The sequence below is a fragment of the Phytophthora parasitica genome, assembly GCF_000247585.1.
Source record: "Phytophthora parasitica INRA-310 unplaced genomic scaffold supercont2.11, whole genome shotgun sequence".
NCBI lineage: Eukaryota > Oomycota > Peronosporomycetes > Peronosporales > Peronosporaceae > Phytophthora > Phytophthora nicotianae.
In genome coordinates this window covers 621,659-636,242 of record NW_008648997.1, presented here as the reverse complement: position 1 = coordinate 636,242, position 14,584 = coordinate 621,659, and the positions used below count along the sequence as shown (strand labels likewise).

General features: G+C 50.6%; 11 protein-coding genes across 14 annotated transcripts; 7 read left to right on the top strand and 4 right to left on the bottom strand.

Moving 5' to 3' along the window:
- Window positions 1-818: 818 nt before the first annotated feature.
- On the top strand, window positions 819-1,290 carry PPTG_07192 (hypothetical protein; the record flags this gene model as incomplete). The annotated part of the gene is made up of 1 exon (XM_008901351.1): window positions 819-1,290. Exon 1 carries the CDS (start codon window positions 853-855, stop codon window positions 1,288-1,290), a length of 438 nt encoding a protein of 145 aa, XP_008899599.1. The 5' UTR covers window positions 819-852.
- A 3,278-nt stretch (window positions 1,291-4,568) lies between these two features.
- Window positions 4,569-5,205, top strand: PPTG_07191 (ribosomal protein S15). The gene has a single exon (XM_008901350.1). The coding sequence runs from the start codon at window positions 4,637-4,639 to the stop codon at window positions 5,120-5,122; it is 486 nt and encodes a 161-aa protein (XP_008899598.1). The 5' UTR covers window positions 4,569-4,636; the 3' UTR covers window positions 5,123-5,205.
- Window positions 5,178-6,651, bottom strand: PPTG_07190 (hypothetical protein). The gene is made up of 3 exons (XM_008901349.1): window positions 6,036-6,651; window positions 5,774-5,976; window positions 5,178-5,710 (listed from the first exon to the last, which is right to left on the bottom strand). The coding sequence occupies exons 1-3, from the start codon at window positions 6,610-6,612 to the stop codon at window positions 5,204-5,206; spliced, it is 1,287 nt and encodes a 428-aa protein (XP_008899597.1). The 5' UTR covers window positions 6,613-6,651; the 3' UTR covers window positions 5,178-5,203.
- PPTG_07189 (N-carbamoylputrescine amidase) lies at window positions 6,648-8,114 on the bottom strand. Of its 3 annotated transcripts, XM_008901347.1 has the most exons (6): window positions 7,919-8,114; window positions 7,733-7,834; window positions 7,483-7,663; window positions 7,347-7,414; window positions 6,998-7,288; window positions 6,648-6,938 (listed from the first exon to the last, which is right to left on the bottom strand). In XM_008901347.1, exons 1-6 carry the CDS (start codon window positions 8,018-8,020, stop codon window positions 6,789-6,791), a joined length of 894 nt encoding a protein of 297 aa, XP_008899595.1. In that variant the 5' UTR covers window positions 8,021-8,114; the 3' UTR covers window positions 6,648-6,788. The 3 variants fall into 3 exon arrangements, with proteins under 3 accessions (XP_008899595.1, XP_008899594.1, XP_008899596.1); XM_008901346.1 differs by having other exon boundaries at window positions 7,483-7,834; XM_008901348.1 differs by having other exon boundaries at window positions 7,483-8,114.
- Window positions 8,115-8,122: 8 nt separating this feature from the next.
- PPTG_07188 lies at window positions 8,123-9,184 on the bottom strand. 2 transcript variants are annotated; one of them, XM_008901344.1, is made up of 3 exons: window positions 8,772-9,184; window positions 8,594-8,702; window positions 8,123-8,519 (listed from the first exon to the last, which is right to left on the bottom strand). In XM_008901344.1, exons 1-3 carry the CDS (start codon window positions 9,147-9,149, stop codon window positions 8,305-8,307), a joined length of 702 nt encoding a protein of 233 aa, XP_008899592.1. In that variant the 5' UTR covers window positions 9,150-9,184; the 3' UTR covers window positions 8,123-8,304. The 2 variants fall into 2 exon arrangements, with proteins under 2 accessions (XP_008899592.1, XP_008899593.1); XM_008901345.1 differs by having other exon boundaries at window positions 8,123-8,702.
- Window positions 9,185-9,263: 79 nt separating this feature from the next.
- Window positions 9,264-9,981, top strand: PPTG_07187 (hypothetical protein). Its single transcript, XM_008901343.1, has one exon. It carries the CDS (start codon window positions 9,304-9,306, stop codon window positions 9,784-9,786), a length of 483 nt encoding a protein of 160 aa, XP_008899591.1. The 5' UTR covers window positions 9,264-9,303; the 3' UTR covers window positions 9,787-9,981.
- A 211-nt stretch (window positions 9,982-10,192) lies between these two features.
- On the top strand, window positions 10,193-10,669 carry PPTG_07186 (hypothetical protein; the record flags this gene model as incomplete). Its single annotated transcript, XM_008901342.1, has 1 exon — window positions 10,193-10,669. The coding sequence occupies one exon, from the start codon at window positions 10,193-10,195 to the stop codon at window positions 10,667-10,669; it is 477 nt and encodes a 158-aa protein (XP_008899590.1).
- A 231-nt stretch (window positions 10,670-10,900) lies between these two features.
- On the top strand, window positions 10,901-11,611 carry PPTG_07185 (hypothetical protein). Its single transcript, XM_008901341.1, has one exon. It carries the CDS (start codon window positions 10,999-11,001, stop codon window positions 11,491-11,493), a length of 495 nt encoding a protein of 164 aa, XP_008899589.1. The 5' UTR covers window positions 10,901-10,998; the 3' UTR covers window positions 11,494-11,611.
- Window positions 11,612-11,798: 187 nt separating this feature from the next.
- On the top strand, window positions 11,799-12,553 carry PPTG_07184 (hypothetical protein). The gene has a single exon (XM_008901340.1). It carries the CDS (start codon window positions 11,971-11,973, stop codon window positions 12,445-12,447), a length of 477 nt encoding a protein of 158 aa, XP_008899588.1. The 5' UTR covers window positions 11,799-11,970; the 3' UTR covers window positions 12,448-12,553.
- Window positions 12,554-12,736: 183 nt separating this feature from the next.
- On the top strand, window positions 12,737-13,252 carry PPTG_07183 (hypothetical protein; the record flags this gene model as incomplete). The annotated part of the gene is made up of 1 exon (XM_008901339.1): window positions 12,737-13,252. Exon 1 carries the CDS (start codon window positions 12,788-12,790, stop codon window positions 13,250-13,252), a length of 465 nt encoding a protein of 154 aa, XP_008899587.1. The 5' UTR covers window positions 12,737-12,787.
- Window positions 13,253-13,393: 141 nt separating this feature from the next.
- Window positions 13,394-14,046, bottom strand: PPTG_07182 (hypothetical protein; the record flags this gene model as incomplete). The annotated part of the gene is made up of 2 exons (XM_008901338.1): window positions 13,394-13,678; window positions 13,714-14,046. 2 exons carry the CDS (start codon window positions 14,044-14,046, stop codon window positions 13,394-13,396), a joined length of 618 nt encoding a protein of 205 aa, XP_008899586.1.
- Between the last annotated feature and the right edge of the window lie 538 nt (window positions 14,047-14,584).

Sequence of the window (14,584 nt, the reverse complement as noted above, 5' to 3'; positions counted from 1 at the left end):
TCAATATTGTTGTTATAGATATTCTGCCTATCGTACAGTATCAAAATGTGAAGAAATTCGTAATCTTAATATCATTTCTCTCACCGATGACTCACTATTTTCACTACAAAATTATTACACACAAAATTATTACTAACCACAAACCAGCCACAAACGTATGTGGCAATAATCACTCCGATTTTACTATACGGAGGAAGTTACTACTCAAACTACGATATAGCAGTCTGGACATGTACATATGTTCTTCAATCAGACGAGAAATCTCGCGAGATTAGTAAAGATACCGTGATTGTGATTTTAAAGTTATTCTTAATCTTTTACCTGGTGAAGATTGAATTTAAATAAAACATTATCACTAGTGTTTTGGCACAGTATCTATAGTTTGGCGGGAAGTACCCCCACCATATACGCTACTGAAACGTAAGTTTGGTATTTGACCCGCTTTTTGACACTCGTTTTGCTTCAAATATCCAGAAAACAAAACTATTATAACATGAACGATGTAGTTCATTAATAATAGGTCTGCACCATGTTTCTCTCAACAAGAACTTCGTTAGATCAGGAGTACCCTTGGACCGTTGTCTGGACCAGATGACATCGTCGACAGCTCGTTCTGCATACCGGTACTGTGCGGTCGGAAGACTCTTGCATTAGTACAAATACAGTGCGGACTCTTCTTATTTCCATACGCTTGGCAAGATCCGAAGAAGGATCTGTTCGTTTGTACAAAACCCGTGTAGCCTCTACAGGTCCCTCGACTCGAGGCTCTTTGGCTTACATAACAACGCACCCAAGTACACGTACCATTCCGCAATTTGCTCGGAAGATTCAACCTCATCCACGACATCAACCATGCGCGCGTGCATCACCTTCGTAGTGGCATTGGTCTCCCTTCTTGCTACCAGTAGTGCGGTTCTGGCAGCAACGGCTTCGACTCCAACCGGGTTGGCGCAGTACGCATCTCCCGGACTGATTGACAAGCGCCAGCATCACAGTGTTCGCTCCCTGAGACAACATGAAGATGCCAAATTGGACAACGAAGAGCGAGCCTCCGTGAGCGAGTTTGCGAAGAAATTATTTAGCAAGAAGCAACGCTACATGAATTTGTTCAAGAAAACTAACGAAGAGCTCGCGAAGAAAAACTACGGCCCCGACAAACTGAAGAATGCCCTGAAATATCTAAAAGAGAACGGGGTCCGTAAAGAAAAGCTGGCAGGATTCAGTAATAAGGCGGATGACTGGGAGGGTTTCTGGTACCGCACTTCCAAGCTCGATCCTATCAGGGATTAAGCTGGACAACTTCACGCAGGAGTCACGGACATTTTGCAGGACATTTTGCAGTCATTAACATTGTCAATACATCGGGCCGTGCTTTTTTCTATTTCTTTTGTGCTCTGCGAATATAAAGCCATTTTGGTAGAAGCCAAGCTAAACTGCAATGTTTCCCTGAAGTCTTCGTCTAGGGTTTAGTACACTGACGAAGCTGCATGATCTTTTACTTGTTTGTACTGGCAGTAAATTTGTTGGCGGAGCGCAGTGGCGATGCGTGGTGGTGCGTACTGTTTTGTCCACGGTCTCACAGGCAACTTTCTACAGTAACCTTCCAAGTCCAGCTCACTCGCAACATGCAACTCATGACAGCAAAATGTACCTGAGCGATAAACCGCTGTTTTGATATTGATATTGATATCATAATGAGTGACATCGAAGTGACTAAATGTCATCCATGGGGTATCGATTAATTGCGAGAGAAGTTAAGCTTCGTGATCTTTCGTTTCGAAATGCTTTGGTACCTATGCCTACAAGTAGTGTACTCCACAGACAGCTCGTAATTCTTACTATCTTTGCGGTGTTTGCAGACATGTTGGATTGTTGGTGCCTCTAAAAGTTCAGCTGGTCGCTTTAAGATTCCACTACACCGAAACAATGTAGTGGGAGCTTTACTGATCAAGCCTAACGCATTCATCGGGCGACGGAACGGGTCCCACCGCCAAGTTGGCAAGTGGCAGTTAGAATCTAGAATACGGAATAGTTAGAATTTAGAAGACCTAGTAGTTATGAAACTACTCCGCAGACAGAAAGACCTAGCTCAGACCACTTTGGAATTTGGCCAACAACATAGATTTGGTTTTGCCAGGAAGCGCCAGCCCCCTCGTAGTGGTCGGAACCTGCTACAATAAGTGATTAACCATCAGCGAATGTGTCTAACTGAGCCATCATAGGTATCTAAACATTTGTTCGACTCTCCTCGGCAGGAACGAGCGCAGGAAGTACAGATGGGCACCCAGTCCGAATAAGTGAAGTATCTCCTGTGATACTATTGTTACCAGCCTCCATTCAGCAATCTCAACAACTGAAAACACGAATGAGTCTATCACTTTTTAGAACAATGTAAATATCTGGTTCTGCATTAGTTTCCTGCTGCGAAAAGAATACTATTTTACGTGTAGGAGAGCCGGACAAATGTGGCAATAGAGTTTACGTGGAGACAAGATCACGGGTCTGAAGAGTTTATGCTGATGCATGATTACGGGCCTAATTTAGATATTTAGCAGGATTGTGCGGTTGAGATTCTCGTTCCCTTTCTCCAACATTATTTAAGTATACCGTCAAAACACTCTATTTGTTCTACAAGCCATATACTTCGAAGTACTGCATTTGAGATCGTCACACGAAATGCGAATCGATTCGCTGGGGGTCATTTTTCAATTTTTCCCGTCCATCGCCATCGTCGCGAACAACTTCTGATGCGTGCGCATCTTCCTGTTGGCTGCTACGGCCACTGTTCTTGCCTGCGCCGATGATGTCTCGACTACCGACGCTGTGAGCTTTGGCACGCTTGCAACATCCTTTTCAGCTGTCTCCCAAAAACCTACTGTTGCTGCCTTAGACAGTAGCAACGTCGGGCGGCGATTGAGAAAGCGCGAGCCCATCGATGACAGTAAGGATCTGGATCATGGACCGACCACTGAAGAGAGAGTTTTCTGAGCTTACTTGACGACATAATTGATAAAATGGCTAAGTTCAAGAGACCGTCCGAACAACCTGATGACGTCGATATCGCGCTTAATAAGATCTCATCGGCAACGATGCTGTGGGCGGACACGATGACGTTAAAACTGTGCTGCAAGGCGAGTTGCTTTCCGCGTTTAGAACGATGGATGGCATGGGATATACACCTCAAAACATCAAGAGTGCCATGAAGAGCATGGATCTGACGGATGAAGAAGCTTTTTACATCAAGAAGCTGTTTCCTGAGTATTGGAAAGCATCGAAGTCCACGACTGAAATGAAACTGCATTAAGGTCGTGTGCAGTCTTTTGAAAAGGACACATACGATGTAGTAGGAACGACATCCTCAGACGTGGATTAGCAAGGCTATCATCTCATTTGACTATTGATTCCATCTGCTAAGTTTTTCAACTGTGGTGCGTGAAATCGAGCGTGCATCATTTTGTATTAGCAAAGTTCGCTCGTTGACTAAAGGTTTCCTCGAGGGTGAAAATCAAACGCCCGTCGACAAGGCCATACGATGTCATTAGGACCAACTGAGGTAATAACGAAGTGCCAATCAACTCCTTTTATAATATTAAGAGGAAAGGTACGACACGACAGACAGCTTAACCAAATTAATCTCAGTGACGCAAGCAGGGTTGACGCTGCTGAGTCCATAGTCCACTAAATATGCAAAATTCTCAATGCCCAATTGTAAAAACTCGCAGTTCACAAAACTATGTACAAGTAGCTGGTAATCGTAGCTATAGTGAAGGCGTTTGTACCAGCATTCATCTATCTCTCGACACTTTTCCATGCAGTTATTATTAAAAGAACGCTCCTGTACTGTAGATCTGAAAAGTAAACCGTCAACTTTTCTCACATTCAACATTTTTTTAATACTCGCCAGCTTGGTGTTTACTCAAAGCCGTGCCATCTCGTCTCTGCTCGCTGAGGTTTCCGTATATACCCCGCCCTGAGGCATAGCGCTGCACTCCTGAGCCTGCCTCGCAGCCTCAGTATTTGCTTGCTTTTTCCATGTGCAATATATGAGTTTTGTCGGGACCTACTTGAATGCGCACAGTCCACTTGGTTTTTAAATATATATAGGACCGCCAACAAGGTCCCTGTGTTGATCCCAGGTAAAATGGCCATGAGACGAATGTGCTGTCATACAACCGCAGAACAAGCTACCATTACCAAATGCGGCTAAGCTATTGGTGGTCTAATGCAACATTTAATCAATCGAACGAAAATCTTTTTATGAAGGACCACACCAAAATTCCACACAAAAAACTAATTACAACCTTTCCTGTTGTTTATCACTACAAAAATGCATACCTTCCGATACCGGTATCACAAATTGCCGCATTCAGACCGAAAAAAACCATTATTTTTTATGGTTTTTTTCGGGCACATTTCTACAAAAAGTGTTTATGTCGGAAACTTGAGCACTCTTTCCGTTCACTTGGATTTGGTTTCACTATGTGTTCGGGACCTTTTTTTTATGGCAAAGAAAACGCTTTTTTCCTATTAATCATTCGAAAGAGTCCATCAAGTAATAAGGGATTATCAACTAGCAAAGGATAAAGGATTATCCTTTGTATTCACAGTCTTCCAGCCACACAAGCTGCAACCAGCCATGTTCGCGCTCTCTCGTCTCGCTCGCGCCGCGCGCCCTGCGGCCTCGCACCCAGCCGCTCGCTGCGTGTCGTACGTGGCGCCACCGCGTGTGTCCGCCGACAAGAGCTACCGCTTCGGACTGAAGCTGGACGACGTGAAGCCTGAGAACGAGGACGAGGCGAAGACCCTCGAGCAGCTCAAGGCTGTGCTGAGTCTGCGCAACGCGTCGCAGCACGAGCTCAACAAGGCGCAGGTGGCTACGGCCATCGAGACGTTCCAGCGCTTCCCGGGCGACACTGGCTCCAGCGAGGTGCAGATCGCTGTACTCACGCAGAAGATTCTACGCAGCACGGCCCACGCTCAGGGCCACAAGAAGGACCATCACTCTCGACGAGGTCTGATTGCGATGGTGGAGAAGCGACGGAAGCTGCTCAAGTACTTGCGTCGCAAGGACCTGCACAAGTACCGCGAGGTAGTGGCGGCGCTGGGCCTCCGCTTCACTTAAGGCGGTTAGAAGAAAGTAGGGCAGGTAGGACGGTAGAACGGAACACAAATACTACTTTGCCGACCAGAGTACTACTTTTTTTTAGTAATTACTATCGTCGTCTTCGTCTTCTTCGAGAATGGGTGCATCTTGGCTCTCCATCAGCAACGACAGGATGTCGACACACTCGGCGAATGATACGAGAGTGTCACTTGCTGCGCCGATTTCTTGTAACAATTCCGTGAGTTGTTCCTCACTTACATCGAGTTGAAGCACGTCGATGAGACCAGACAAGCGAGAGCACGGGATGCAGCCACTTCGAGTCTTAACAGTCTGTGCGTCGGGACTCTCGGCCAGTGCAGCGCTTTGCTCTGCTAGTAGAGCAGCGAACTCGCTCTGGATCGAGCGTAACATTTGCTCGTCAAAGACGACGACGCCAGGCTCGAGATCTGTCGCGGTCAAGGTGCTACGGCGAGTTGTAGCCATTGTATCGGCTGCATTCTCAATGTGTCCATCTTCGTCGGCGTCAAAGGCTCGTTCGCGTACGCGTTCCTGACGGATACACGCGACACCTTCACTCAATACTTGATCGGGGTGTGCGAGCTCCAACTGAGAATGTAGCCATAGTGAGTAGATGTCTCCATGTCAAAATAAAATATTGACGACACTTACCTCTGGGAGTTGAAACGTGTTGTGACTCTCGTCATCTCCAAGCTCGTCGTCGTTAAACTCGGTGTCGTCATGGTACGTCCCACACTTGGGAGCTCCGTCGACCCACTCGCCTTCGTACATCTTGCGAGTGGCCTTGTAGAAGTATCGCCCTGGGCCTTCTTTTTTGTCGTTGAGCCAATGTCCTTCATAGCGATCGCCATTTACTACATCGAACTCAAAGTGAATAGTCGTTCAAAAATGGCTACATCAGTCAATTACGCACCCAAAATCAGCGTTCCTCGTCCAGATCGCTCGTTATTCACCCACTCTCCGTCGTACACGGATTGATCATCACCATGGACCATACGGCCATGACCATGACGCTTGTTATTGAGCCATTGGCCCTCATATTTACCTCCATCTTCGTTGAAAAAGGTGCCGCGACCATGTCGGTGGTCATTGTACCACTCACCAGCGTATTGTTTGCGCAATTTCTTCTTCTCCTCGACCCAGTAGACCCCACGACCCTCGCGTTTGTTCTCAACCCACTCACCTTCGTATTTGTTCCCGTTCGCGTACAGCAGAGCACCGTAGCCGTGTTTTTGGCCATCTTTCCAGTCGCCAGTGTACTTGCCGAGCAGAGTGTACTCGATCTTCTTGGCACATGCAGCCATGTTCGTGGCCTCCATCACATTCGTGTAGCTTGGCAACTTGACCTCGCCCTTCTTCGGTTGCACCCAATACACGGAGTGTCTAGGGCCATTACGCGCTGCCAACTGCTCGCGTAGTCGACTTGCTGACAGTGAATTACCGCGGCGACCGATCCCAGGCTTTAATCCAGTCGTAACCTTGGTGCTCATCGCTGTAATAGGGAAAATACAAACTGACCTATGCAGCCATTTCAACCACGTTATAAATAACTTGTGAACCAACGTCAGTTTTTGAACATGGCTACATTTAGCCATCACAGCACATGCACTCTACGATATGGCTCCATTGAGCTCCATTCTCTTTGATAACACGATGCTGAAGAGTATCACTGAGGTCCATCACGCGTAATGAGTGTTCCATACATGTTGGGTCTGCGGTCACGAACAAGACCCCAACTGGCTCGTCTCACGTGGAATTTCTCGAGGTCGAAGCTCTCCACAAGCACACCTTCCGACTCACGGTCGGCAATCTTAAGCTAGTAACAGCAGACAAAAGTTAGTTATAATTTCCATGAAGTAGAGTGTTCAAGCGTACCATTTCACCAGTCTGGCCTGTGATGAACGAGGAGCCAACGAATGTAACCTGGATACCGTCCACGACTTCAGTACCCACGCGGTTGGAGCAGATAACGGGCACCATACTCGCCGCTGCATGGCCCTGCATCACACGTTGCCACTGATCACGTGGATCAAAGTTGGGGTCGTAGTGGTTGCTGCCCATAGCACTTGGATACAGTAGCAACTCGGCGCCCTGCACTACCAAACTGCGTGCCACTTCGGGATACCACTGGTCCGAGCCGATGGCTACACCAATCTTACCGTAACGCTGCCCCAACAAATATTTAGTCTACAACTCCAACACCCCAGTTTGTTGTCGTACGCACCGTGTTCCAGACTTTGAACGAGTCGTCAGACGGCGTGAAGTAGTATTTCTCGTTGTAGCCAAGACGGTCTGTTCGATAAATAATGCCATCATTGAGCCAGCACAAAAATGTAGCTATTTGCTGGCAATGTACCCACCTCCGATGTGCATCTTGCGCGCAACGCCCAACACCGTTCCGTCGGCGTCGATCACAGCGCACGAGTTGTAGTACGAGTTCCTGTATCGCTCGAAGAAGCTGATGGGGATCACCACGTGCAGCTCCTTAGCCAGCAACGCCATACCCTGTACCAGTGCAGACTCTTCCAGCGTTGTAGCCAACTGGAAGTTGCCGGCATTGAGCTCAATAGGGAAGTACGAAAACTGGAACAGCTCCTGTAGTAGAATAACCTGCGCTCCACGGGAGCTAGCAATGCGCACGAGGGACTCCGCCTTCTTGATGTTCTCCTCGGGGTTGCCACAGCTCATCTGGGTGGCGGCTACCGTCATCATCTGGACCAAATAAGAAAATAAGAACATAATAAAAGAATGATTAGCTCATCTTCATGGTAGAGCTCCAATAATGGCTACTTGTACCCGCTCGACGGAGGTGGGCGGCGCCTTGAAGCCCGAAGTGGCTACAGTGGAGCTGGAGCCCAGAGAGCCCGTGGAGGAGCCAATGCGGCTGGAGGCGTGCATGGAGACAGCAGAGAGCGACTTCGCGAAGAGCACAGAGCTTGAGCAATGACAGCTTTGGACAGGCGGCGGTACGATGCTTAGTGTGGGAGCATAGTGAAGACAAGACGTTGCGTGCGTAGCGACTCCACGACATTAAAGTTAGCTAATTTGGACTTAAAACTGAGCATTAAGCAGCGACGAGAGCGCTTGTGCAGGACCTCGCTGCATGTGTAACGATGGCGCATTGTATCTAAGATCACTCAGCAGTCCATACTTAGGGTTTTTTCGTACTGGTAGCAGCTACTCTAGCAAATGACACCTAAGTGTCTTGTGCGTGGATACTTGGTCTGCAACTGAGGCCATTGCACGACGAACTCGTCGGCCACGTAGTAAAGCAATTTACCAGTGAGGGACAAGTGCTGCACGCGTGCGAAGCTCTCGCAAAAGATGATCCTTGAGTCCGTCTGGATACCCAACACGCGGAACAGCAGCACTGCCGCACAGATCGGGATGCAAGTACCTGCAAGCAGCCAGAACAGGAGTTCAATCACTCAATAATAACCTATAACACTTTCACTCTTTTTGGCAACGTACCGGGTCCATTGCAGAGCACCAACTGCGGACGATGGTTGTATACCAGACCAAGACACGACTGGAACGAGCGCAGCGTAGTCCACACCGTAGACGACCACGACTGCCCTACCTGATGGGAATAAATACACACAGTGTTAGCCATTATTTCTATCTCACTGTAAAGTGTGCGGCATCGTACCTCTCGACTACGAGGGATAATGGCAAAAGAGTCTTTGTCGTTGGGCTTCCAGTCCAGTTCGGTCTTGGTCTGGCTAGTTTTGTCCGTCTCGGCCACTACGAACGTGATGGGTGTATAGATCTCTCTCTTGAGCCTCTTCATGAGCTTCAGCAGCTCCGTCGTGTGGCCGCCAGAGCCCAGCACAGCCATGACGCGGATCTGGCGCTTCTTTTTCTTGTCATTGGTCGCGTTCTGATGGTGGAAAAACGGCTTCGAGTAGCTGGAGATCGGCGCCTTCACGCGCTGCGGAACGACAACCTGCCAGACGCGCAGAGCGAGCAGTCCAGCCACCAGGAACAGCGCGTTAAAGAGACGTAGCAACAGTCCCAGCAGCTCCATAGCTGTGCCTCGTCAAATCGATAAGGGGTACGTACGTTCAGGGGTACACTTGGGCTACATATGTTACGAAAAGGTAACTTTTTGACAAGCATGACCGCCTGATCACTTCTGAATCGTCCTCGTCGAGCACAAGTGTCTGTAAAGAATCGATACAATGGGCTCCTCTGTGCTGCAGACGTACGTGGTGTGCACGAGTGTGCTGTACCTTAAGTTCCTGCGTGTAACCATGATCCAAGCCAAGAAGACGTTCGAGGCCGGCGGCCGCGCGCCAGAAGATAAGGCTCTGCCGCTGGCCAAGGGCCGTCCGAAGCAGACGTACGGCATGGACCCGGAAGCGGAAAAGGACGAGAAGATCCTCAAGGCCCGCGAAGTGGAGCACCGTTGGCGTCGCATCGTGCAGAACGACCTGGAGTCCATTCCGCTGGCCCTGGTGGTGTTTGGCATTGGCGTCGCCATCGAGGACCGCATCAACCCGACCGTGCAGATCGGAGCCATGGCGACGTACACGGTGCTGCGTTGCTTCCACACCGTCGCCTACGCTAAGAAACTGCAACCACACCGAGCCTGGTGCTGGCGTCTTGGCGTCGTAGCCATCGTGGCAGGTGCCGTCAACGCTGTGGTTGGCGTGTACGCGTAGGACATTTCTACAACAAGCAGCGCTGTAGGTAGATTTAGACCCTAGAACAGTAATTGATGAAGAATTCATGTCTCCTTACTAAAGCGCGAAGACAAGCGACTAGCTTGATGTTCTACGCTGACGAATACCCTGCGTGGAGCTGGATATATTCGTCACAGCAGGTGCAGCAGCAGACATTCGGTGGGGCATTCGGGCCTCGGTCTGCGGGTAGGATGTTGAACTTGTATCCATTTCAAGGACCATTAACTTAATCGGGACGCCATTGATACGTAAATTGCTATACGATTGGCTAAAATACAACACTTTACGTAAACCGGCTTCATGGCTACATTTGCCTAACTCGGCGAGATGCATCCCACTGCGCATTTAACGCCACACAGTTCCGAAACCAACAATCTTAACTTCCATGAGTGGATCTACAGAGCTGAAGACCTATATCGTCTGTTCCTTCATTCTCTACCTCAAGTTTGTCATCGCCACTGGAATTCAAGCCACCAAGACTTTTGACGCAGGATGTCGACCACCTGAGGACAAGTATTTGGCTCTTGCCCAAGGCCGACGAGAGCAGAACTACGGAATGTTCAGTGACGAAAACGACGCAGAACTCTTGAAGGCACGCGCAATCGAGCACCGCTGGAAGCGTATCATTCAGAACGACCTCGAGTCCATCCCTCTGGCATTGCTGGTGTTCCTCGGAGGTGTGTTCGCCGGCGGTAACAAGGAGCTATTCGTCATCTGCCTGGCTGTCTACACCTCTGTGCGTTGTTTCCACACGTACGCATACGCCAACATGCTGCAGCCACATCGCGCGTGGTGCTGGCGCATCGGTGTACTCATGATCATCACCAGCGGCGTCAACTCCATCGTCGGCGTCTTCAATTAAATAGAGATTGGCTGAAGCTTCAATTAGGCAAAGCATATCGTCAATTAAGCCCTTAGTCTCAATACATGCCGCCGAACAAATAGAATCTACCTTGTAGGGTGGTTCGAGCACTGGTGCAGCTCAAGAATTAACCGATCCGGTTGACTCCCGGTTAAGTTACGCCTGTCAAACAGTGGTACCATTTGTCATCGAGCCTTTCAACCAATGACAGCCGAGCCATTCACGCCATCAGGTCTGGTCTCCGAGATGGTGAACCTGTACCAGCGTGATCTCTGATCACTATTCCGCCGTAGACATTCTGTATTTCTCTTCTGAAGCTGCACAGTACCATGTCGGCGTCCACTGAACTCAAGACCTACGTGACCTGCGCCGCCGTGCTGTACGTCAAGTTCGTGCTGGCCACGGGGATTCAGGCCACCAAGACGTTCGAAGCCGGTGGTCGTCCGCCTGAGGACAAGAACCTGCCGCTGGCCAAGGGCAACCCGGTGCAGACGTACGGCCTGGTCACGCCTCCTGAGACCACCAAGGAGGAGAGCGAGAAGCTCCAGAAGGCCAAGATCACGGAGCTGCGCTGGCGTCGCATCGTGCAGAACGACCTCGAGTCCATTCCGCTGGCGCTTGTGGTCTTCGGTGCCGGCGTGATGGCGAAGGGCAACCCGGCCGTGCAGATCGGCGCCATGGTCGGCTACACGGCTGTACGCTGCTTCCACACCGTGGCGTACGCCAACGCCATGCACCCGCACCGCGCGCTGTGCTGGCTGTTCGGCGTCATCTTCATCACCACGGGCGCCGGCAACGCGCTATACGGCGCTTTCTCCAACTAGACGAATAGGCACTTGCAGCTAAATCATCAATCAAATTCACACGCTTCTTATCCGGGTCTCATGATAGTGTTATCCTTGCCGGTAGAAATCTGGTCGTACACGCTGGGGCATTGACCGTCTACACGACGGCGCGCAGTCGGCACGCGCACGTCTACTTGAATGCCATACAGTCGAGCGTTTCAATGTTCGTGGACGTTGGCATCGCAGCCGTCGCCATCAATGAAACTGTCCGTGGAGCCGTATGCCGCATGCAGACTTGTCTGGCCATCACTGATGGGCCCATCAGACCTCCTACGCGCTGAGCTGAAGTCAGCGTCAACTTGATCTGCCAGCAACTCTGTGACGTGTGACGTGCTGGTCTTTGTAAACGTTTGTAAGCGCGTCAACAGCTCCCCGTCGCCTGTCAGCCGTCGGAATACCTTGTCGAACGTCACGGGGGCAGGTCACACCTGAAAAAGCCAAGAGATCATCAGCACCATGGTCGACGCCAACACCAAGGTCTACATCGCCTGCAGCTCCGTGCTGTACCTCAAGTTCCTGCTAGCTACGGGCATCCAGGGCGGCAAGAAGTTCCGTTCGGGCGGCCGTCCACCTGAGGATGCCGTGCTCAGTCTGGCCAAGACCATGGGCAAGGGCCGCAAGCAGACGTACGGCCTGGACAAGACCGACGACGAGAAGGTGCTCAAGGCCCGCGAGGCCGAGCACCGCTGGACGCGCATCGTGAGCAACGACCTGGAGTCCATCCCCTTCGCGCTCTTCGTCTTCGGCGGCGGCATCCTGGCCGGCAGCAACCCCACGGTACACGCCGGTGCCATGACCGTCTACACGGTCGCGCGCTGCTTGCACACGTACGTGTACGCGCACGCCATGCAGCCCGCTCGCGCTATCTGCTGGGGTGTGGGCGTGCTCGCAACCCTCGTCGGCGTCGGCAACGCTGTCGTTGCCATCCTGTAAGCTCCGATAGTCGTGGAAATGCTCTGAGAAGGAGCTGGTCTGTTTACAACTAAAGGAAGAGAATATGAAGCGCTCTGTTTAATGACAATCACTTGGTGTTGATTCACGTGCCGGTAAGTTCGTGCGGGTGGCTTATAATCTGCTCTAACCGTAAACACACAGCTCGGTACTAATCGAAACGCTCAGCTCCGGGACTGATCACGCTTGCAAGGTTTTCTCTGAAGCTGCGAGATGACAAACTGTCCTGAGTTGATCGCTGTTCACTTGGTAGGACCATCACTATCGAATTAGCTGCTTCGAGCGCACAAACTCACCAAAAACGACCAACTTCAGCTACACCATGGTGGCCGGTAACGTTCGGATGTACGTTGCGTGCAGCTCCGTGCTTTATCTCAAGTTCCTGCTCGTCACCTTTATCCAAGGTCCCATGGCATTCAAGTCGGGCAGCCGTCCGCCCGAAGATGTCCGACTACCGATTGCTGAAGGTCAAGAACAGAACTACGGACTGGTCCAGACGGACGACCAGGTCGTGATCAAGGCACGTGAGCGAGTTCATCGCTGGCAGCGCATCGTCGCGAACGATTTGGAGTCTATTCCATTCGCGTTATTCGTCTTCGGCGGAGGGATCTTGGCCGACAGCAACGACGTCGTGCACGCCAGCGCCTTGATCGTCTACACGGTGTCGCGTTGCCTGCACACGTACATGTACGCGAACGCGATTCAGCCGCATCGCTCCAACTGCTGGTTTGTTGGCGTCGCGGCCACGATCGCTGGACTAGTCAATGCGATCGTTGCGATCGCGTAAGTGAGCTGATCAACGTAGCTCAGATACTCAAAAAGACTACGAATTGAAGCTACAACTTCATTGAACATCTAGTTAACCACACTGACATCTACTCTGTTTACATGACGATTGGGTCTCGAAACAACAAAAGAAGAGCGCTGGTCATCCACGCAACGCCCTTGCATTGCCCTTCACCAGCGCCGCAGCTTGCGCAGCCGCTTTAGTCACGCTGCCGTCCATCGGGTACGTAATGTGCGCCATGGTGTTGAAGCCGTTGGCACACACCGGGTCGCCTAAGTTGCAGAACTCAATGGCCTTGGATCCGTACAGTTGGCTGGATCGCTCGATGGTCTGACCCATGAGCTTCAACGGGTTGCCGAATGTCACGATGGCCTTGATGCGAGGCGCCAATTCCTCCGGGATACTAGCGCCGACACCGAGCATCGTCTTGATACCGATGGCGATATCAGTGACGCTGGCACCTTGAGAGTATCCGCCAAGAACGAATACAGTGTCCGGCACTGTTGCGCAACGGTCTTGACGTGGTTGGTCATGTCCGTGGCGCCCGGACCGGCACTCGTTTGAGTCACAGAAGCCAGGTAGTTGACTGCGTATGACGAGACGCTCATGCCAGCGAGGTTCTGCTTGATGCCACTCACCAACGGCGTACCGCAGATACCAAGACCAGGCATTTCACCGCTGCCACGGGCGAAGACGATGTGGACATCGGAACATTGGGCGGTGACGTTAACGGGGCCGGTGAGCAGCAGGACAAGCGCGCAGAAGACGATCGAGTAAGATGCAGAGAACTTCATCAGGGTCTTGATTGGGATGAGGGAAATTGGTAAATGGATTCGATTCGGACAGCAAAACTGGTATCTAGAGTGTTCATCTTATACCGGAATTTCGCCAGACGGCAGAAAGCAGTCATGCCTGTTGCTTTGAGTTCCAGACGGTGCCATTCTCCATACGTGCTGACCGCAATCTGCAATTAATTTGCGATCTTAGCAAGCTTGATGTCGCTTTGGATTGCAAGTACCAAAAATCAACTGAAGACAGTTGATTGTACAGTTGCTGACCGCAATCGGTATTTTATGCTATGGTCTTATCGGGCTGCTGGGCCTAAAACGCCGTACGGTTGAAGATACCAAGAGAAACACAGCTCATACTGTTTCAGCGAAAACAACAGCTTGGTCACCTTTGCAGTCGCATTCACGTTTAAGCAAGACGGAATCGACCAGCCAACGATCCAATCCGATAGTAGTAATGTGGTGCAGACTACAGTGCTTTACAGTAGTTGCCGGGCCAACACGTCGACATTATTAACAATACGACAAAGTTACATGAGCCGAG